Genomic DNA, 23,453 nt, shown 5'->3' with positions numbered 1-23,453 from the left:
ATGGATTTCTACCTCAAAGACAATTTGTTTTATCCAAGGGGCTTTGCAACATAACAACTCATTGTCTATGGAGATTTTCAATCATCCAGGTTATGGTTGTCCCAAAGGTGCTTTTGAAAAGGCAATGAACTTTTTTTTTTTCTTGAAAATGTTTCACTTCTCATCGAAGGACAAGAAGTGAAGTCTTTTCAAGGAAAAAAAACAAAGAAAGTCCGGTTGCCTTTTGAAATGGGATAACAACTCCTTCAACACATTTTCTCCACGTCATGGCAAAAGGCAGAACAATAATAAAGCTAATGCTGAAGTGCTTGGCAGTTCTCTTTTATAAGGTGTTCCAGAGATAAAGCATAAATGCATTATAGACAGCAAGTATCTTCTCAAAATGAATAATTAGTAGGGCTAAGACGTAAGTAATGTTAGTCATCTAATGAATCGACTGATTTATTCATTAAATTTTTAAATGGGTGGGTTTAAAAAGCACTAACCGTACCGATCCAATTTTACAACCTTTTTTGCAGCGGTCATTAAGCAAACACTGCAGTCTTAAGTGAACCCCTTGTTCGCTATGAGATGTTTCTGCAAAAAATGGGAAGTTAAGTGTCTGCTTTCAGGAAAAACGTAAATCACAATCATGTGACCTGCAAAGAGGTGTTAAATGTGGGCCACTCGCTGAGCACCCAAAATGCAATCAGGATGGGCAATTTCAAAAATGGATCGTAAGTTGGGGGGATCCACAGTGGTGAAATTCAATTTTTTTTACTACCAGTTCTATGGGCGTGGCTTGATGGGCGTGGTGTGGCTTGGTGGGCGTAGCAGGGGAAGGACACTGCAAAATCCCCATTCCCTCCCCACTCCTGAGAGAAGGATATTGCAAAATCTCCATTCCCACCCCACTCTGGGGCCAGCCAGAGGTGGTATTTGCTGGTTCTCCAAACTACTCAAAATTTCCGCTACCAGTTCTCCAGAACCTGTCAGAACCTACTGGATTTCACCCCTGGGGATCCACCATAACTTCTAATGGTTGCTAAGCTTCCTGTCATAAATCAAATGTTACTGTGTTTTCTTTTCTTTATAACAATGCACAGTAGTCACAATCTTAGAAGAGACTTCTTTCTAACCTAAAGGGAGGAAGAATGATGTTTCTACAATGGGCTTGCCATTTTTTTAACTTAAAAATTAAATAATATATATTAAACATAGTGGTGTGGTGGTGGTGCAGTGATTAGAATGCAGTACTGCAGACTAATTCTGCTGACTGCCAGGAGTTTGATTCTGACCAGCTCAAGGTTGAGTCAGCCTTCCATCCTTCCAAGGTCAGTAAAATAAGGACCCAGATTGTTGGGGGAAACAGGCTGACTCTGTAAACTACTTAGAGAGGGCTGTAAAGCACTGTGAAGTGGTATATAAGTCCAAGTGCTATTGCTATTGCTATTTTTTCAACTACTATGTAATTATCCTTTAGATTATTAATGTATCTATTAGATACCACAGGTCTCATTAATAATTATAGATGTAGTAAAATAAATTAATGTGTTACTATTTTGTTTTTTGTTAAATACTTCATTAATAAGAATAAGTAGTTTAAAAACAGTTGATTAATTTCAGTATTTTGCTGCCAAAGTGCTGTATGCTAGAATTTATTTAATACAATTTACTGAAAATAAATTTGAAACTCCAGCAAAGAAACATGAAATGACAAGAACCCAATAGGCCATGACATGCTTAGTTCTTACCACACATTTTAATCTAACATCAAAACCAGTTCTAATACTACCTACTGATAATATAGTTAATTCTTTAACCAACTCTTATTTTTATTACATTGGACATTATACTGCTGTTTAATACTAGTGTTCTAAGTGGCAAGATGAGCAAAGTTGACTAATTGAATTTTATTTATTTACACAATTAATATTCCACATTTCAGTTTAATGTCCATGACTGTGTATAACATTTCTACTTCAGGATCAGCTCTGTACTCCTTACTTAGATTTAAAAAACTCTTTCAACTATGTACTGTATCTTTAAATGTTCGATATAAACTCTTGAAACTTATAGGAGAATGCATTGTATCTTAAGCTGTAGGTTTTCCTCACAAAAGTTTCATGAAACTTGCACCAGGATACATGCCCACAGCAACATTTAGAAAAAAGTTGTATGGGAACTATCAATTATATCAGCTAGACCTCATATTTATAGTTAAAAAGATGCTCAGGCAAAAGATTTTCCCCTGATAGAAAAAAATCCAACACTGAAAGTAAAATCTAACTTCTCTCACAATGAAAAGCCAGCCCTAATATTTTTATTGGCCCACAGCTCTTAGGCAAATCAAGATCCAAAGCTTTATATGTATATTTTTTAAAACTATCCGCAATTGAAAATGAGCAGCTATTTCTCCTCAACTCTCTATAGCAACCTTAAAACATTAATTCAATCTGGCAGAATTCTCAACTGATACATAAAATACTACAAAACCAAAGAAAAGTGTGGAACAAACAAAAATCACATTTGGCCGCCCAAACAAAACATTGGTTTGGACAGGATGTTGTCTATTTTGTTACCGTCTATTTTGCTTTTAAAAAAACACTCTGCTTTGAAAAACAAATAAGGTGGTAAGGTTCCCAGTAGGGTGCAATCTTAAGTCAATTTAAACAAACAAACTTACCCCAATTTTCCCAGCAAATCCACCTCTGGAACCAATGGCCCATATGTCTCTACATGCAGTGGCTTATAGTCATAGAGTACTTCTTCAATCTTTTGAACAGGCACTAAGGAAATATGCTGACCCTGTTGAAAACATATACGGAGATATCTAAGTTGTGGTTTAGTTTGAGTGATTCATAACAAGAAGCTGTTATTCTTACGAAAGCTGAATTAAAACCTTAATATTGAACATTCACTTGCTATTATACAATCCATTTTCTGCTTCTAACATGAAATTCTTTCCAAACATTTTAAGATTAGAAAAATAATGGTTTGTTAGCTATAATTCTTAAGGAGGGAGGTGTGGAAAATAAAATTAGTTAATACCAGATTTACATTAACTAAATGCAGCTCTGTTGCAGATGAATTTATTAGATAAAAAGTTTCATTTCTCATAAGCAATACCAAATAAAATAATCAGAACTCATCTGCATTTGCTTCAAATGAGCAGCAAATAAATTTAACAAATACATAAATAAGTAAACATAGTAAAACAAAACCATTACAGTTGATCATCAATTATTTCTTGAAAGCTCTAAATGAGAAGTGGAAACTACTTTTGCATTATCCTGGTATCTTCTGTATCTACCTACCTACCTACCTACCTACCTACCTAATTCTCTAAACTACCACAAGTAATGGCTGCAAAAATTGATGTTTGCTGTAAAAATTGAAATTAAAAATTGAAATTGATTAAAATTGAATTAATTAATTAAAATTGAAAAATTGAAATTAATTCAACAAATTCCTACAAATCTTTTTTAAAAATTGCATTTCTCAAATTAGCTTTCAGACAAAAGAGTGTCTTTAAAATTCTTCAGGGTCTGAGGTTAAAGCAAGTACCACAACAGTATCAAAATTTGAGAGAATCCAGAGTCCACTGGAGTTGGGCAGCTATAATGAATTTAAAGAAATAAATAAAATCTGTTACAGTCTATACATTTTTCCCATTGCTGTTCAGCCATATTAACAGAAATAGAAGCTTCGATATACCATAACTGTACAAAAATCAAGTTTATGTTTATCAAAGTTCAGAATAATTACACAAACCTACAGGCATATCTCTCTCCCCCCAAAAGTCCTGCTGTGGTGCCTCATTGTGGCAAAAAGGTTAATGTTTAAGATTTGTAGGGTTGCCCACCTTCGAAAAGAACTCTGGGCAGCTTACAAGAATAAAACCAATAAAATAAACAAAACCATAAAACCAAAATCTGGCAACTCAGCCATCCTCCTTGTATGCCTCCAACAAAACCAGGGGTGAAATGCTACCGGTTCGGGGTGGTTCGCCCGAACCAGTACTGAAAATGCTACTGGTTCACCTGAACCGGTAGTAAAAAAATGCTTTAAAAAGTAAAAAAAAAAAAAAAAAAAAGTTCCCACGATCATGTGGCACAGCTAATCCTCGGAACCTTTTTTTAAAAACTTTTTTTAGCATTTTTTTACTACCTATTGAAAAATGGCCATAAGTCCCTTTTTTCATGTTGTTGTCACTTCAAACAGCCACTAAGTGAACTGTTGTAAGTTCAGGACTACTTGTATGTGCTTGCTCAGTCTGCTATCCAAGTACCAACAGCAGATAAGAAAGAGACCAGGGCCCTTGCTTATGCTTCTACCTACTTAAACTGGATTGAGTAATGTTACTAAAAGAGTAACATTGCTCAATCAATGGTATATTCATGCCATCCCCTGGCATGAATATACACACAGCAGAATATAATCAATTAAAGCTTCAAGAGAGCAATGCAGTACCCCAGACTGACTTGGCAAACTCACAAGGGTGCCATGTGATTTTATTTATTTATTTTTTTAGACATTCATTTATGATATCTTATTTTTCCAGAGCTGGGTTTTCAACAGTCTTTCTTGCCTTGGGAATACTGTGAAAAAAAATTACTGTTACACTAATGCCATATAATCTTTGCAACCAAATGATACTTTCCTTTCACTTTCTGTAACTGATCATAATAATCAAGCTGTTGAGTTCCTTTTAAATCAAAGTTAAATCTCTTTCAGATTGAAAAACACTAAATAAATAAAACTACTGAAGTGGTTTTGGATATCTGGTCTCCTTTTCGAGAGTGTTCAATTGTGCAGGTCATCAAGGAATACTTTTCTTCCATTTTGTTGAATGTTAAATTAAAACAACAAACAGTAAAATAAGTGTTGAGATTTTAAAAAATCACAACTTTTTACAGAGTAAAATAATGGACTATCTAATTCTGTTAGTTATGGAATATATATGGTGAAAACAAAGCTAGATACTAGCAGTTAATAACATTTTTGGAATACGATGATAAAAATGATGAATTACTTGTATATAAATGTATATTTTATCCACACCAATATGTGTCCATTATTTTCCTCATAATGGCTTGGACCCAAATATTTCTAGTGAAATTGAAAGGAAATTCCTGATTGATAAAAAGCCCCTATAAATTATTCTGTGTTTTTGTCCTGCTGTGCCTCTCCCCCTCCATATTCTATCACTTGTAATCTCCTTGATGACATTTTGGAAAATATCAAGAGGCCAAGATGGATGAATAAATTTGTGCTAATCTATTTCTGGTTCTAAGTTTACATGTTATTAATTATGCAGTTTGGTTGTTCCCTGTGTCTTTCTAAACTCATAATATGATCCCAATCAAATTCTACAATTCAGTGTACTTATACATATATGGAATATTAATTGTGGGAGGGACCATAGTTGAGTAATAGACCACAGTCTTTCCCCACATAATTTCATTTTACTGTATCTCCAGAATTAGGGAGGAAAGCAAGGGTGGGAGATCAGGATGCAGCCAGTGAGAATACTTGGCTAGAACATTGGGAAGTCAAGGTATAAAAAGATATTTTTATTTTATTTTATGCTTAATCCTATTTTAGGTGTACATAGTTGGATACTCCAGATGAAACTATTCATAAAACAAACATTTATCAATAGGGTTAAAATTCTATTCCAAACACTTATTTTCTGCTGTATGTATTCAGTTCTCTCTTGTGCTATATTAGAACAAATAGTTTTTTTATTTCAATTTGTGCTGGTACTGTATTCTTCGCTATAAAATCTGGGCACATTTAATCTACATATAACACAGAGCATGTTCAGTAAATTTTAAAAATAAGCACAATACTCTGAAGTAATTAGCAGAGAGATCTGTTTAAAGACTAACATCACTCTGAAGCCTTTTTGGAAATAGCTCCCCAAACAGAAGCACTCACTTTCCACCTGTTGCTGTCACATATGTTCATGCCACTCAGGCACATTTGCTAGTGCACATTCCTGTGTTTACTAATTAATCTCTCCATTGCTTTTTCCCAATGGCTATCTGCCATTTTTCATTTAAAGGGATAAAGGAAGGTAACAGTTTCAATTGAATTTTCCTTGTATTTTTCTTAAGAGAAATCAATGCCTATAAAATATTGATATTCATTGTAAGCCACCTTAAAATTGAGAAGCCAAGATATGGAGTACATTTTTTTTCTTTATATATGAATCTGTTTCAATAAATTCTGCATAAATCTCATGACTTTTATTGTATTGATAATTTTATAATAAGCCTTTTATCATGCCATTCATTAAAATCATCACATTACTAAAATAAGCCCCCCAATGCTTTAGAAAGTAATAAATTAGCCAATGTCATAAGAATTATAAATTTGCTGCACATTTTTAAAAAAATAATATTTAAATCTCCAGGGAGTCAAATTTACATATTAACAAAATAGGTTAACTGTTGCATGGCTGACTTCTCTGATCTTACCTCCGTTCTGCCACTTTCTCTGTTGGGATATGGAGGCCATGGGGAGGGGGTCACCTATCAGATATCGCTAGACTAATCACACTCAATGTAGGGATTAATTGCCAAGAATATGCCACTCAGTGCTAAAACCCACACAGGAGATGGGCTCCATTACAAGCAAAATGTTTAGAGGCATGTCTCAGTGATAAGAACTTGGGAAAGTTTTTATCAACTTTCGTCTTACCTCATGAAAGTGCTCAGGACTTGGATCATTTGAGTTACCAATAATACTCTGACTGAAGAAATTAAGTGAAAGAAGGTTTTAGATTTCTAGGGGTGGTTTGCTGAAGAATGGATTGCATTTGACCCATTTCAAGTGAGATTACAAGTCACGTTTAAGTACTCTCCCTCCCCATCACCATAAAGCTGCTCTCATTTGGTAATGCAAACTAGCTCCTTGACCTTCACAACAACCTCTGAGAAAACAGTTGTACATTCTACTGTGGTGTAAATCCTTGCAGACAAGTCGAACCTGTTCTTTCTGGCATCTTGCCCTTCAGACGAGTATTCCCTCTAGATTTACTGTATTGTGAAAGACCAATGAAGAGGCATTTACTGCACTATGTTTATCTTCCCTGCACAAATCTAGTTTAACCCTATTTTGCTTGTAAAACATAGTTTAACTAATCAGATATTGAAATCAAACATTCTAATAAAATGACAATTTTTTAAAATGTTTGCCAAAGAAGAACCAAATTTAATGTTTAAAAACTAAATTTCTTTATTATAGATGTAAGTAGGTAGAAATAATAACAGTATAATGACTTTTTCAATTAATTCCAGTGGGGATGTTACCTATTTTATGCTGAATAAACAATAATTTATTCAATATTGAGTAATTAATCTTTTTACCTTAACTGCCAGATTCAATGTACATGCATTGTTCACTGAAAGCTTCTATTCTAGTGATTTTCCCAAATGTTTGTACAAATATAATATTTCATTTTCTTCCACTCATTCTTCACTATTCCTTTAAGGCAGAATCCTCACATACAGGTTAAACCTGGGGTTTAACGTATAATATAATATAATTTTATTACAAGACCGAGAGTAATAACCAGTATTTATGAAGTCTGTAGATTAAAAGGAACCATGTAATTATTATACACCATTTGGAAATCCCAACATTAACATGGTTAATCTTTTAGAATTTTCAATAGTGCTGATATTTTTTTAAAAAAATCAATAATTTATTAAACAAATTTTGTTCTTTTGAACTATGTTAGTAGTTGCTCAAAAGAACACACTTTTCATCTGTCATTTTGGACACAATGATTATGGTGCTGGATAGTATTCTGCAAGTACAACGGACCTTTTATTAATATATTAGTATTTTATGTAACTACAGAAGAGAAATAATTCTTCACAATAAATTATTCATCTATTTAACCAAAGTATTCTTCAAATATGAAACAGTAAATGTTCCCTAAGAACTCTATAATATGATTCAAGATGATTAAGGGACTGGAAATTAAATCTTAGAAGAAAGACTGTGACCTGAATATTCTTAACAGTGAGAAATTAGAGGGGAAAGCTTAGTGTAGTGTGTAAAAAATCTGCTCTCTATTACCTGTACAGTACACAGAACAATGGTATTAAATGACAAGAAGCCAAATTATTTTCAACATTAGAAAAAGTTTCCTAATTGTAAGACAATTAGGATAAAGGATCATATAATCATTCACATGCCTTTCTGATAATATAATAAAATACCTCCTTATAGGACAGTATGATTATATTCTTCTGTTGACTAAATTACTAATGGTAGTTTATTCCCACTATTCAAGGATATGGTCATGAACATACTGTATTACTTCTGAATTTGTTTTTTTACAAGGCACCTCTAATTACAGAATATTATCACCAGATAAGCAAATGCTGCATGGAACTCTACAAAAGAGAAACCAAGTTTCTATGAACTCCCTCCTCCAATTTTGAGAAAGAAGAGAGCATTCCAACAATCTGTATGTTCATCCAACAAAGAATCAGTTCCCCAATTAATCACTAGGGGGATAATTTCCTTCATAATAACAGGAAATATTTTGCAATATGCTATTCAAGCTACTGCAAAGGAGTTTCAGAGATATTGCAGGGCAGAATAGCACTGTCAAAAGTTAGTGGCTCCAAAATGAATAGCCATTTAACTACAAATGTTCTGATTGGACTAAAAAGTAATTAATATTGAAAAGATGGTTAGATAACCGTAAGACACAACCACAAGACAGGATAATGTATGAAAAACCAAGAACAAGACTGCCGAGTAAGAAAAGACAAAATGTAGCTCATGAGCCCTAAAAATAAATTAAAATTAAATCACAGGAATTTTATATTTATTTATATTAGCTCAAGAGAACTTAAACCTCAAACATCCTGTTATTTCTTTGTTGAAAAGGAAACAGGAGGAATTACTGCAATATTAGGCTGATTATTTTCAACTAGGGACCTCAGGTTCAAACTAGCTTAGCAGAAAATGAGTTCTACTTTGCCAAAATTAAAATATGTTGATTCAGGTACTATTTTTAGCTTTTTCTTATTTCAGCTCTTTTCTCAAAATAAGCTGTCTCAGGTAACTGAAATTCATCAACACAGAGAACTATGAGGAACTGATATTTTCCAAACTAACTTCTGTATACATGTATACATGGGTTACACGCATACTCCCAGCCTTTTAGTTTCAAAATCACATTTTTCTGGGAGATCAGAAAATTAACTTGCATTTAACACTTAACTGTCATCCTGTTCCTGATGTTTACTAGGCAAAATGCTCAACACCACATGGAGATTGTATACTCAACACAGGTGTGTCCAACCTACGGCCTGGGGTCAACTAGTAATGTAACCCACAAATCATAAACGTTTAACATTGTTATGTGATTTTATATTGTAAAACCATATTATATATTTTATATCAAGCCAAGACAATTCCTCTTCACTCATTGCAGCCCAGGCAAGGCAAAATATTAGATACCTATGCTGTAACACCAGTCCTTACCCCTCACCATTTTACCTATGGTAAAGCAAAAGTATGAACTCAACATATCTTTCTCTTTTACTTTATATCTTCCAGAATTAAGTTACAAAGAGAAGTGGCCTTGATTAATCCTCTCAGAACCAATTATGTTAGTTTTAAACCAACAGCATTAGATAGAGGAAGGCTAAGATACATTTTCCCAGATTCTATTGACAAAATTTATACCTCCCATAAATTCACTCTGACCTGGTTTGTACTTCACACTCAGTGGTGGGTTGCTACCGGTTCGCCCCGGATCAGGCGAACCAGTAGCAGCAGCAGCAGGAGGCTCCGCCCACCCGCCCGGACATCTCTGCGCATGCGCAGAAGTGTTGCGAGCGCACGTGTGCCCACGAGCGAACCAGTAGCGACGGGATTTGAATCCCACTACTGATTACACTGTATGTATATCACCCTAAGCCAGGATTTGCTTAATCATGATTTGTTTGAGTAATAATAAATTGGATTCACATAATACATTTAGCCCTACATCATGGTTTACTAACTACAATAGCTAGGTTTGCATAACACACTAAGCCAAAAAAAAAGCCCACCACCATTTGATCTAATATAATTTGTATACAGAACTCATATCTGTATTGCAGATTAAGAGGTACAGTATTTAACATTATCAGATTTATTTACAGGTACTGAATTTACAACTATCAGTATCCCCAATTGTTATTAGGCCCAACCAAAATGTCCTAGGTGAGAATACTTTAAATTCTTCTTGAATTTATTTTCATGCAATACTTAAATAAAAATATTCCGTAGGTGTGATTTTTTTTTAATGGACCAGAACAACTTCTATTTTTATGGATTTGGAAAGACCTAATAATGTACTCAGAAACACAGAAAGTTAGGTTAATTACCTGAAAAGAAACAAAGACAATTAACAACCACAAAAAAGAAGTAAGCCATTAAACCTTTCAAAATGAATTGTATTTCCTCCTCCCTCCCTTCCAAACAAAGAGGTTTCTTTCAACAGTAACTGACACTAGGTGCTTTTTCCTCAGTTCCATCTTGATGGACATCCCAAAAACACCCTGGGTGCAACAAGGGGGTGCCAGCTTTTGATGCCAGATGATGGTTGCATGGAACAATAACCTCCTCTCCCCCCGTGAACACCTGAGCAAACACCCTTCCTGAAAATCATTGTTTAGAACTACTTCATCAGAGTGCATTGTCCCTTTGATCCAAAAATCCTTTCTTCTTAGCATATGCAGACAATCAATGATTATACTTAAACTCCAGATAATTCTCATTATAAAAGAGGTAGTAAAATAAATGCATTTTAATGTGAATTTTTTTTTTCATTACCAACATTTTTTCCCATTGGTCAACATACCACTAATCAGTTTCCTGCCTTAATTTTTTGCAGTTTGCAGTTTTTTAAATATATTAATAGGGGGCAGAAAGAAAGAAAAACTTGCACCAAACAAAACAGAAAGTAACAACTTACAGTTCAATTTTTAAATTGTTGGACAGCAGCAAGTATTGGCCTATTGTTTAATAATTTTAATTATTTTTAAATATTATCTGTCTTTGTATTTTTAATTAGGCTGTACACCGCCCTGAGTCCTTCGGGAGAAGGGTGGTATAGAAATAAAATTAATAAATAAATAATAATAATAAATAAGTAGGTCACTCATTTGATTTTTAATTTAGAAAATTATATCCAATTGTATTTTCTTAAAACAACTGTCCACCATGGCTTTAAAAGCAGAATTAAACAAATCTATAAATAAAACTAATCTTAATGTAAAGAGGTAAGAGAAAGTAAAGATCAGCTAAGGCCTATAAGGAAAAATGTGCCATAAGCACCACTGTGGTAATTAAGATTTTTTAATCATCTATCGGTCTGATTTTTTATTATTGCTTGATTATGACAACTCTGAGACCAAGACAACTTTGCTTTGTAAAACCTTCTGCCTTGAGTGATCTGCCTTTTAATTACTTTTATTTACATTTTAATCCTGTCTCTTTATGGCATGCATGGATGTCTTCTTACCCATTTTACATCATGTTATGAAAAGCAAGTTAGACTAAGAGATAACATCTGGCCCCAAATGTGTGTCATGGCAGCAATCTGACACAATATCTTTCCAGCCACAATCCAATTCTCTAATATATTTATTTATTCATTTATTTTAAAAGACTTGTTTGGTTGTTCATCTCATGCACCATAAACCTGGGTGACTAACAAACAACCATAAAAGCAGTAAAAAGCATAAAAACCATCACAAAAATTACTGCCGCCTCAAAAAGCAACATACACCCCACACATCCCGATTTTATTGGGCTCCAATCTCAGTTTACCCACCCAATGTCTGTGGGAAAAGCCAAGTCTTCAAGATTTCTTGGAAGGTTAGGAGGGTAGGGGCCTACTTGGATCTCAGGGGAAGAATGTTTCAAAGATTAGGAGCCACTATCAGGGAGAATTCACAACTTCTTTCAGACAAGAGTATTAGTATGTATGCTCAGGAGACTTCCTCAACCTTTCCTCTCCTAAATAGAGGGGGGGGGTGGAATCTCTTTCAGAGGACAGAAGCCATTCTTTAGAGGAAAGGAGACAAGCAAGTAATAGCTCACCAGGGCAGAGAGAAGGATAAAGCTGAGTTCACCCTCTTCAGCCCCAAATTAAAGCTTGTCCTCTTAGCAATGGCTCTGGAGAAATAGAAATGCATATGGAATTTAATTTAGGCTTCTGAGACAAAGAAAGATGTTTCAGTTTAAATCCCCATTCTTCCGGGAGAAGAAAATATCCAAGGCACAAACTGAAACACAGTTTGATTTTGAGGCCAACTATTGTCAGTTATTACATTTTAATTAAATAAATTTTCTGATTTATTTTACTTTGAAATTTTAAATTTAACAACTAGTATTTTAGCCCAATAAAATTTAGCACTAAAGCTGTATTTTTCCATTATATTTATATAGTGCAAGATTTAGCGATCCATGATTTATGCAACACATGGTCAAAACATGGTAATAAAAGAAGGAACACATTACAGACCTCACTGTTTTAAAAAAAAAACACAGCAGAAATGAAAAGTTATATTGAGATAATCTATAAAATGTGCTTACATTGTATGAATGATGTGCTGTTCCTTCATAAAGCATGTAGGAAGTCAGCATTTCTCAAAAGTGTGAAGTATTTCCATGTGCTTAAAGTGTGAGCTTTCCAAAGCAAACAATTGTGGAAAGACAGAGAAGGAAGGGGGGCATATATCCAGCCAGCCATATTTTGGCTTGCTCTACCAGATATCTTCTCTCTTTCAATATTTGAATTGCTCTTCTTTCTAATATGCATAAAGAAGAGGCAAAAAGCAGCATATGTACTAAATTAAAGAACTTTGGAAGGAAAAGAGCCAACAAAATGTTTAACTACACTCACTATAGGAAAATAAATATCCCAAAACAAGATAAACATACAAGAGAATAGATAAAATGCAGCACAAAAGAATTCAGTTGCGGGGTAGGAGCCCCCACAGGATTGAAGAGACAAAACAGAATGAAAGACTTTGGGTTTTTTTTCTTTATTTGTAATGTTTCCAGAGAGAAAAACATCAGGTTCTCTAAAAGATTGACTTATTTTCAGATACATAGGTCAACAAGTAGCATTCAGGTAAAGCAAATAAACAAATCATTGTCTACCTCCCATTTCAGAAGCAAGTAAAAAGTAGTAAATTGATTTGTGACCTAATTTGCTCTACCAGACCAACTATCTCCCTGCCTGTAAAAGTGATCCCTCTGCTACTGTCTATCTGTACATACAGCCTATTGCTGTATGAATAGCTATTATTAAATTTTTCCATAGAGTCAATCAAGAGCTTATTTCAGCAGTAACAGGCAACCTCTTAGGACTAGTAAAGCACTGATTACCTTTTTGATTATCTTATCTTCAAATACTCTTCTTTCTTGGGACCTCTGTACTGGGTAGACTGAATCCTCAACGCATCATTTTCACATCAACACATAGTAACACATACCACATCAACTCTTTTTGGGTGATTTAACTCTCCCAAGATTATGCATGTCCTTAGCAGTCTGAAACTAATTAAATCTATTTTCGTTGGTAGCGATCTTCTTTTTCTCTGGGTCCAAAAACTATTTTGCTGCCAACTCCTTAGACCATCTCAGCTTCTTCACCTGCCTCACACAGTAAGTAAGACTATACATGTAGAAATATTTTGTTTTCTCCCAGCCTCAAAGTATCAGCTGTAAATAAAATGAATCTGAATCTGAATCTGAATCTGAATCTGAATCTGAATCTGAATCTGAATCTGAATCTGAATCTGAATCTGAATCTGAAATCCGAATCTGAATCTGGAATCCGAATCTGAATCTGGAATCCGAATCCGAATCCGAATCCGAATCTGAATTTGAATCCGAATCCGAATCCGAATCCGAATCCGAATCCGAATCCAAAAGATCATGTAGCAGAGTAGCAAAACAAAGTTTACTTGGCCATTCTGTCACAGGGGAATGGAATAAGCTTCCTCAAATGGCGCTCCATTGTTTTGGGGCTACTACATAGAAGATCTTGTTTCAGATAACTGTTCAACATACCTTCACCATCAGAAGGAACTATGAGGACCTTAAAAAAAAGATGATATCATAAACAACATTTGTGAAACCATCTCTCCCTGAGGGCTGGATACAATGAGTACATTCCAGGTCTCTTCTCTTAAATCTGGTAATCAAGCAGGACTTACAAAGTGCTCTTCTCTACAGCTGCCCCTGCCCCGTGGAATATCCTCCCCCATGACATCCAGCAGATCCTCTAGACATCCAGCAGAAGGCCTTGAAGAGCTGGCTCTTCCCACAAGCACTGGGGTGCGATGAGGCTGGAACCCAGTAAGGTGGAATGCTGATGTACGGGAGAGTGTTGGGACACTTTAAGTTTTTCTTCTGATTGTTTGCATTTTTTAATGTTTAATGTTTTATTTTCTAGGACTGTGGTTCATAATGTGGCAGTTACCGTATTTTTCGGAGTATAAGACGCACCTTTCCCCCCCCCTAAAAGGGGGTGAAAATTTAAGTGCGTCTTATACACCGAATGTAGCCCCACCCACCCACTGGCCCCCACCTTTTGGCCTCTGCCTCGCAGCAGTTACCTCACTGCAAGCAAACAGCAAGAAAAAACAGCTCCTTTCAGCTTCATCACAGACTAATTAGCACAAGTTGATTGGATCGACCGCCCGACTCTCAGCTGATTTGCTCTCAGCTGTTTTGCGCAGGGCTGTGCAGCTTGCTGCAAAGAGGTAAGTTGCTGGAGCAGATTTTTTTTTCCTTGTGCTAGTCAAGCTATGCTGAAAACGAAAATGAAAGTAAAGCAGGCTGTTTGCTGTAACGAGGCAAAATTGCTCAGAGGCAGAGGCAGAGGGAGAGTTCTTTTTCTTCTTTTCCTCACCAAAAAAGGTAGGTGCGTCTTATACTCTGGTGTGTCTTATACTCCGAAAAATATAGTATATAAATAATATTTTACCATATTAATATATAATATAATAAACAAACAAACCCTTAGATCAGGGATTGAAAAATTCCAGTCAAGAGTATGGATATAGCCTACAAGGCATTCATATTGACGTATTTCCCCTCAAAAGCTTCACTCAGGCTGAATCATAGATCGAGATGTACACAGGGCAGAACAAGAACACTGGCTGCAAGCCAGAGGAAGCAAGTCAGGAAGAAATGACACATAACAAGAACTCTGATTGAGTGGACTCTCCTCCAGATTGAGTTCACCTGTACTCCAGATGTACATTTGGGAAGCATCCAGTCATTTTGCTGGATTCAGTTTTTCATCCTTATCCTAGACAATGTGGCATCAGTGTTCAAGGTAGGGTCATAGGTCAGTGCTGAACAAATATTTTACATTCACAGGAACCCAGATTCAAGTCTTGCAATTCTAATTAAAGGAAACCCAAGTATTGGAATTGGCAAGGCTTCTGTTCAGGGTGAAAGAAAATCAATGCCAGCCAATTAGAGTAGATAATATGGGACTAAATGAATCAGTGGTCAGACAGAGCAATAGTCTGATTATGAAAACTGAGTCATATGTACTCATTTGGGAACCTAAGGAAGCAAGAAAGATCTAATCTACCCTCAAGACTTTTTCTGCTCAAAGTTAAAGAACAGGGAAATGATGAGAGAGAGAAATGCAAACAATAAAGAAAATCAAAAATAATAAATGTATATATATAAATGCAGTTTCATATATTTACACAATTACTTGTGATTTGATACAAAATCAGAACCTTGGTTTCAGCTGAGGATTTCACTCCATTTGTCAAATATAAATAGCTCATGGCTCTAGGGCTAATAGCATTTTTTTTTAAAAAGTCGGCAAATACTATTCAGAGTGGTTTCCAGCATTCTTTTTTTACTAAAATATGGAGAAAGAGTAGAAATTATGTAAGAAATTTGTGGGCACAATGCAACCTCACATTTGCCTCCCTTCCCCCCTCCCCCCCAGCTAGATTACCACAGAAATTGGTTTCCACAAAATGAGATGTTAAATATCCATCTCTCCCTTGCATTCTTTTCCTCAACAGAAATAAGAGGCAGCAAATAAGATGGGAGAAGAGAAATTTCACCCCTTTCCCCATCCCTTCATTGAAGAATGGCAGGGGTCCAGATTGGCAGAACAACAGAAATCTCAGTCCCTCCTCAGTCCTAACAACAGGAGGGAGGCAGCTGGTTGGATAGTGGAGTGGCAATGGTATGGCTGGGTATTGGCCAAGCTCGTGGCAGCCACATGGCTAAAGTGGCCATCAATAATGGCCTCCACAAGATGGGCAGTGACTCCAAAAAAGAAAGATATGATGACAGAAGGACATGCTGCAAGAAAGAAATAAGGATTTTTTACAACTATACCTGTAGTAAACGCATCACCAATTTTTAAAAAATTAATAATAGTATAGGGAATATTACAGGCTAAACTATATCTAGCATAAGGAATTAAGGAATGATATGTGGGGAAACTGGGGCTATGTGGGAAACCAGTGGAGCTCCCACTTTCTGAGGTCCAGTACTGCTGCCCTCAGAAAGGGAAAGGATGAAAGCTAAAATAATGAGCCGTGGTGGAATCAGAATGCAGTACTGCAGGCTTCTTCTGCCGGCTGCCAGCAGTTTGGCAGTTCAAATCTCACCAGGCTCAAGCCTTCCACCCTTCCAAAGTCAGTAAAATGAGGACCCAGATTGTTGGCGGCAATATGCTGACACTGTAAACTGCTGTAGAGAGGGCTGTAAAGCACTGTGAAGCGGTATATAAGTGTAAGTGCTATATCTATGAAAGCTAAAATAAGCTAATTGTGTCGGCTTCCTTTACAACAAGTTCTAATAAGTAACAAAAAAGAAATGTAAATATGAAAAAATACATTTAAAACAGTACTCAGTTCAAAGATGTCAAGGGATGCTAACAGAGTCAGAATGGCAGTTGCAGCCATGTAATGGCAGTCCCAGCCCTAAGGCAGACAGAAGTTGGCTTTTATGACAACCTCTGCAAAATAAAACTGAGAAAACTGCACAGTTACCATCACTGTCATACTTCAAGAGAAATAAATAGTACCAAATAAAAGTTCTGCCTTTAAAGAAACTTTTCAAAACAAATATTCCTGCTAGCAAGAATCTACTCTTTTCCTCAAGAATGTTCTGTGATTCTTTATATAAAAAAAAAACATTTATCAACATATTTTATGATATAAGTGCACCAATGTTACTTTTACTTCCATTTTTAACTACCTGTGCTTTGGTATATCCAGACAATTCCTGGTTTGTCTTTACAATATTTTAGGGCAGGGTTAAATTTTGTTTAGGCCAAGATAACTGAGGCTGGTAGGACCTAAAGTTCAAAATACATGGACAGCACTAAATTGCCTATTTCTGCATTAGGGGAAAAACTCAATATGGCCTTTTTTTTTTTTTTTATTTGATTTATATGCCGCCCTTCTCCGGAGACTCAGGGCGGCTTACAGTGCATTAAGCAATAATGCCTTCTTCTTTAAATCAGCCTTTCTCAAGCTGATTTAAATCAGCCTTTCCCAAGCATAAGAACTATAACTATTTACAAGGAAAGAGTTGCAATCCAATGCAACTGGAGATCACTGGGTTGGAGAAATACCCTAAACCACTGTCAAAATTAAACATATGTCTGCATATCTGTATAATCAAGATTAATTGACAATAAAAGCAAAAAGTATTATTCCCTCCTAGTTATATCAAAGAGTAATGTTATGTCCAAACCCAGTCGAGAATGAATGCTGATTGTTCATAAGAAAAGAGTACATACAATCTGCAGCACAGCCAAGGAATTGTCATTTTTTATGAGAAAATAAATTTATACCAAATCTAGATGAACTTTGGAGACACTCTTTTAGAGCTATTTCACACTATTATCATCCATATTTCCTAAAGAATAGGACTGTCAATCCTTCGAAAATGATTCCAAAATAACACTTTAGATGTTATGCAAGCCTAAGTTTTTTTTTCTGTCTTTTCAATTGCAACTGCTTTAAGGTTGTTGACTCATCAAAATTAATGTGATTTTTAAAGCTGCAAGTCTTTTTTTAACTTCATGCCAAACCCTAAAAAACTTTCTTCAACAAATAGTAGAGAAGTGTCATATGCACACAATTGCACAAGATCCAAAATAATTCTTCTAATCATTTTCAAAATATGCCAAGCCCTAATTCAGAATATATCTGGAGCAAACAACCATCCATATCCAGCATAACACGTTACATTCATTTGTGTGATGTTGAAATCGAGAAAGATTGCCAGTATGCAATTAGAAACATTAGATCCCCTGCCAATGGGCTGTGCTTTCTTATGTGTGATATAATCTACTGTACATTCATGAACTGAAAATGTAACAATTGGTTTTGAAGCCAATTAGTATATAATTCTGTTTTCTTTATCCTAACTTTTAATCAGTTAATCACAATTTACCCTATATACTCGTGTATAAACTGAGTTTTTCAGCACATTTTTTTATGCTGAAAAAGCCCCCCTCGGCTTATACTCGAGTGAGGGTCCCACTTACCTGTTCTCCAGAGCAGTGCGGGTGTTCTCCGGTCTCTCCCGCTCATCTACGGGCGCCTGCAGCAGTGGTGGGTTGCTCCCGGTTGCAGAAAAAAATGCTTTGTAGTAAAAATTTGTAGTAGATTGGAGAACCGGTAATAACATTGGCTGGCCACACCCCCGAACCAGTCCCTGGCCCGGTCCCCACTCGCTTACCCCGCCCACCTCATCAGAGGCTTTTTTTTTTCTTTTTACTTTTAAAAGCATTTTTTCTACAACCTCTTCGGCTGAAAAAATACTTTTAAAAGTTAAAAAAAAAAAGCCTCTGACGATCACGTGGCTCAGCTGGGATCGTCAGAGGCTCCTGAAAGCATTTTTTTCTGCAACCTCTTCTCCAGGGCTGTGACCAATGACATAGCCTTTACAGTCTTACCCGTGCTTGGTCACACCCCCTTGCTCCGCCCAAGCATTGCTGAATACAAGTAACGGTATATCTCTGCTCTTGGATATACAGTACGTTTATTTACAGTACTTAGTCTGCTATAGTTTATTTTTTATTTTCTTATTATCCCCTATCTGGACCCAGTGTTGACTATGCTTGCATAGAGCAGCCTGTGTTAGGGCTCATAGTATACACGCTGCGTTGTGTACGCGCTGTGTTACTGCATGTGTTACGTTAGCACTTCCCATACATATAAGTGCTACAGTGAATCTAGAATTTAATTTATTGTTCCAAACTCAGACTGGAAAGATTAGACTGTGAAAAGGAAATAATTATTCTCTCTTATACACACAGAAAGTTGTTTATATCTTACCATTTTGATGCCTGTTGAAAATGCCACTGGTTTGATAGGTTTGGGAATCTCCAGTTGCATTTCTAGCTGTGTAGACCGATCTTTATGCTGGGCTAATAACAAAGATGCTGGCAGATGAGAACTTTCCTACAATCAAAATTTAAAACATAGAGTAAAATATTTAAAAGCCATAAACCATCCACCATTACTGTCATGCATTCTTAGAATAACAAATTGCATCTTTCTCAAAAATGGCTTTCTCTGGCCATTTCCAGAAGAACAGCGTTCAATACTCCCAGTTTACCAGAAAATGGCCATTTTTACTAATAGAAGAAAGCTACATTAGACTCATAAATTTTAAAAAAACCTTACAAAGATATATTTTTATAGATTCTGCATTAACAAAAATGTAATAAAATGTAATAACTAGAAAGACAAATGTATTAAAATATGAGCATTATTCTAATAATTACATAATCATGTAATTAATATCACTTTCAAAGTCATAATAATTAGAATTAACAGTTCTAAAAAGCAGCAGCACGAAAAGTCATCTAAGCTGGATCCAAAACTTGCATCCAGTTTCAGCCTAGTTCCTCACTGGATTTTATCTGAGGCTGTTTGAAAGTTATTCTCAGCCCTCTCACATAATTAGATTTGTTCTTTATTACAGAGTTATTTTCTTCTTTAATAATTTAGCTGCATAAAAAGCAAGACAATCTCTTTAATACAAAACAGTGTGCCCATTTATTCAAATGGATAAATTTAGAACAGCATAATAATATCACTCAGACTAGCAAAAAGCAAATAAAATTTCATTCAATGTTTCCTCTGGTTTCCTAAGAATTAGTTTCAATACTTCAAAGTGTTTCTTGAAGTTTTCTTTGAAAATGGTGGACATAAGCTCAAAATCATATCATGGAAGGTAGTTGATTTTCTTCTTCCACTTTAGCTTAATTTAGAACTTGCCTATGAATAGCTTATGGTCTGTTCTGCAGTCACCCTCTGGGCACATCTTTGCTATTATAACTGAGCTCTTCCACCTCCTTGTGTAAATAATATAGTCAATTTGATTTCTGTGTATTCCACCTGGTGATGTCTATTTATATAGGTGGCACTTTGGTTATCTGAAGACTGTATTAGCAATGAAAAAAATCACTGGATTGGCAGAAACTACTAAGCCATTCTCATGCTTTATTTCTGTTTCTTAAATCATACAGCACTATTACTTTGTTCTTACAAAAAAAATCTCTCCAATTTTGCTAAACTTGTTTCCAATCACAAGTAGCACATTCTGCTTGCATATTGCATCAATTTCAGATTAAACATGACCATAAAACTTGTCAACCTCTTATTCTGCATCAATGAATGGAACATAAATTGTTTATTAAAGGGGTGCCTACAAAATCCAGAGGGTATTACTGCACTGTAGCTAAGTATTGCTGTTGCTATATCCTTCCTAACTATGAAAGCACCATAGTTCCTTCTTTATTTTTTGTTCCTGAATAGTAAAATGTTTGTTTTCTGAGTGATAGTGTCCTATTCCATCCATTTCAGTTAACTGTTGCTTAAGATGGCAATGGGCAGTCAAATTGCTTTCACTATTTTGAGCTTTCCAATGTTCAGGCTTCTAACATTCCATATTTCCACTTTAATTCTATTTTTATAGTTTCAGATTCTCTTTTCCTTAAGAAATTGGAGCAATTGAATACAGATTCCAGCTTACTGAAACAGAATTGGAACCTGAATCCACTTGCCATAAAATATTTGGAATAACATGAACAGAGGTTTCAAATGAAGCATTTTTTCAAAATATTTTCCATTTGGTATTCTATTTGCTTCACAAACTGTGCAGTGCATATCACACATTTTATAATGTGAAAGGATTGGTTAATCTACTTGCTGTAATTCCTGAGAGATGATGGAAGAGACATGATTTCCTATTCATATAATGGAAAATTGTTGGCTTACTATGACTTTTGAAATACATAAATGATCTCCTTATCACATAATAGACAGCAAATAGGTCAGTTATGGGATAAAATATGTGCTTGTGCCTAATTGTTTTTCATGTAATGGGTAGTTCTACTTTAACAGCAAAAGAGCACCAAAATATGTATATCTATACATCAGTTTGGTGTAGTGGTTAAGGCCATGATGGCGAACCTATGGAACACGTGCCAGAGGTGGCAGAGCCCTCTCTGTGGGCACGCACGCCATTGCCAGATGCTCTTCTGGTTTCCAGCGCATGAATGCACACTGGCCAGCTAGTATTTGGGTTTCCGGTGCTCCGGCATGCGCAAATGGTCCGGTTTGGGCACTCAGTGCCGAAAAGGTTCGCCATCACTGGGTTAAGGCATCCAGATTAGAAACCAAGAGAACATAAATTGTAGTTCCTCCTTGGGCACAAAGCCAGCTGGATGACCTTGGCCAGTCACTTTCTCTTAGCCCTAGGAAGGAGGCAATGGCAAACCACTTCTGAAAAACCTTGTCCAGAAAACTGCAGAGACTGTCCAGGCAATTTCTGAGAACTGGACATGAATGAACAGAAAAAAATTATAACTACTATTATTGAATGAGAGTCTTGAGGAGAATATTTAAAGTCCTTAATACTAATATTACTATTTTAGAATATTTAAGCATATTTTAGAATCAGGAGTAGTCTTCAAAATACTATTCTTCACAATAATTAACTTTTGAAGTGAGCCTTAAACAAAAAAGATTGAGAGCAATTTCCTCAGGGGAAGAAAAATAACACAAACAAAAACCTTTTTTTTCCTACTGCCCTTCACTTTACCTTCCAGTCATTAACAATGTATTTAGATATGTTTAGTAACGATGTGTACCCAGATGTCTTTCAATTACCTATTTTGGTCACATTCTAAAGATTATTTATAACTGCTCTTTTTTGCAAGGCATTTGGCAAAATGGATTTCCAGTAAAACCAATTGCTTTATAAGAAAACAATGTTCAGCTCATTTAAATTAAAAGAGCATTTAAATTGGAATTGGAAACATTTTGGTGACTCACTATAAGCTTTCTCTCCCTTTTCCTCTCTTAGGTCATTATAAAAAGTAAACTGTTAGTGATAAAGCTATTTTGAATTGACCTTCATAGTCTGATTATATGTAAGGTACATCTGCATTCAGGAATGCTTCCTCTATATGTTCTTTCCTTTCCACATGAAAGCAAAAGGTATTATCTTGTTCAGTATTATTCTACTTAGCTGGGAGGAGGGACCCTCCTTTAGGAGGGCCAACATGGTAAGAGACTGTGCTATACTAATTATAGTGTAAAACACTATAATTAGTGTTTTGGCAAACCTATGGCACGCGTGCCACACAGAGCCATCTCTCCAGGCATGCAAGCCGTCACCCGTTGCTCTTCCAGGTTCCGGTGCGCCGGCCAGATTGTCTTCACACAGGCAGGAGCACTAAAAACCCGAAGAGCAGCCACCTGGTGCGCATGCATGTGCCGGGATGATGATCTTCCAGTTTCTGGCACACATGCACACCGACCAGCTGGTCTTCGCACACGCATGCACACCAACCAGCTGGTCTTCACGCGCGCATGCACACCAGAAACCAGAAGACCAGATGGCCGGTGCACATGCGTGCACCGGAACGCAGATGATCATCTTCCTGGCATGCGCACCGGGCAGCTGCTCTTCCAGTTTCCTGCACACACATGTGTGCACGCTCCCATTTCGGCACTCAGTGCCGAAAAGGTTCGCCAACACTGGTGTAAGACTACAATGAAGTAAAGTAAAATCCTCTCTTAGTTATAAAGCAGGCTGGGTGTGGAACAGGCTGAGTGTGGAACTAGTCACCATCTCTCAACTGAGATTGTAGAACTTCCTACCTTAAAGGTCGGTTCCTTCAAAAAAACTAGCCAAAACGCTGGATGAAGTCGAAGAATATATTATTTACTGACTGAACTTTGACCAAACAGATCTTCCCCTTCCCCATCATACCCCAAAGACTATCCCAAAGGTGCTTTTTTCAAGAGGCAACTGAACTTTCTGTTTTTTCTTTGAAGACATTTTGCTTCTGAATGGTGGGGAATGGAAGGATCCAGTCAGAGCTGAAGAAGCTTCTTGGATGAGAAGTGAAAGTCTTC

The 23,453-nt window shown here is 36.1% G+C and overlaps 1 protein-coding gene across 1 annotated transcript in view; it reads right to left on the bottom strand.

Moving 5' to 3' along the window:
- The window catches only part of MNAT1 (MNAT1 component of CDK activating kinase), a 118,976-nt gene that overhangs the window by 39,275 nt on the left and 56,248 nt on the right, over positions 1 to 23,453 (bottom strand). The window contains exons 6-7 of the mRNA XM_034433542.2: positions 19,356 to 19,481; positions 2,666 to 2,787 (exon numbers count right to left, since the gene is read on the bottom strand). Coding sequence (XP_034289433.1) covers positions 2,666 to 2,787; positions 19,356 to 19,481 — 248 coding nt within the window. The remainder of the gene's footprint in view (positions 1 to 2,665; positions 2,788 to 19,355; positions 19,482 to 23,453) is intronic.

The sequence above is a fragment of the Pantherophis guttatus genome, chromosome 1 (assembly GCF_059756535.1).
Source record: "Pantherophis guttatus breed Tessera chromosome 1, ASM5975653v1, whole genome shotgun sequence".
NCBI lineage: Eukaryota > Metazoa > Chordata > Lepidosauria > Squamata > Colubridae > Pantherophis > Pantherophis guttatus.
This window is presented reverse-complemented; position numbering and strand designations above follow the sequence as displayed.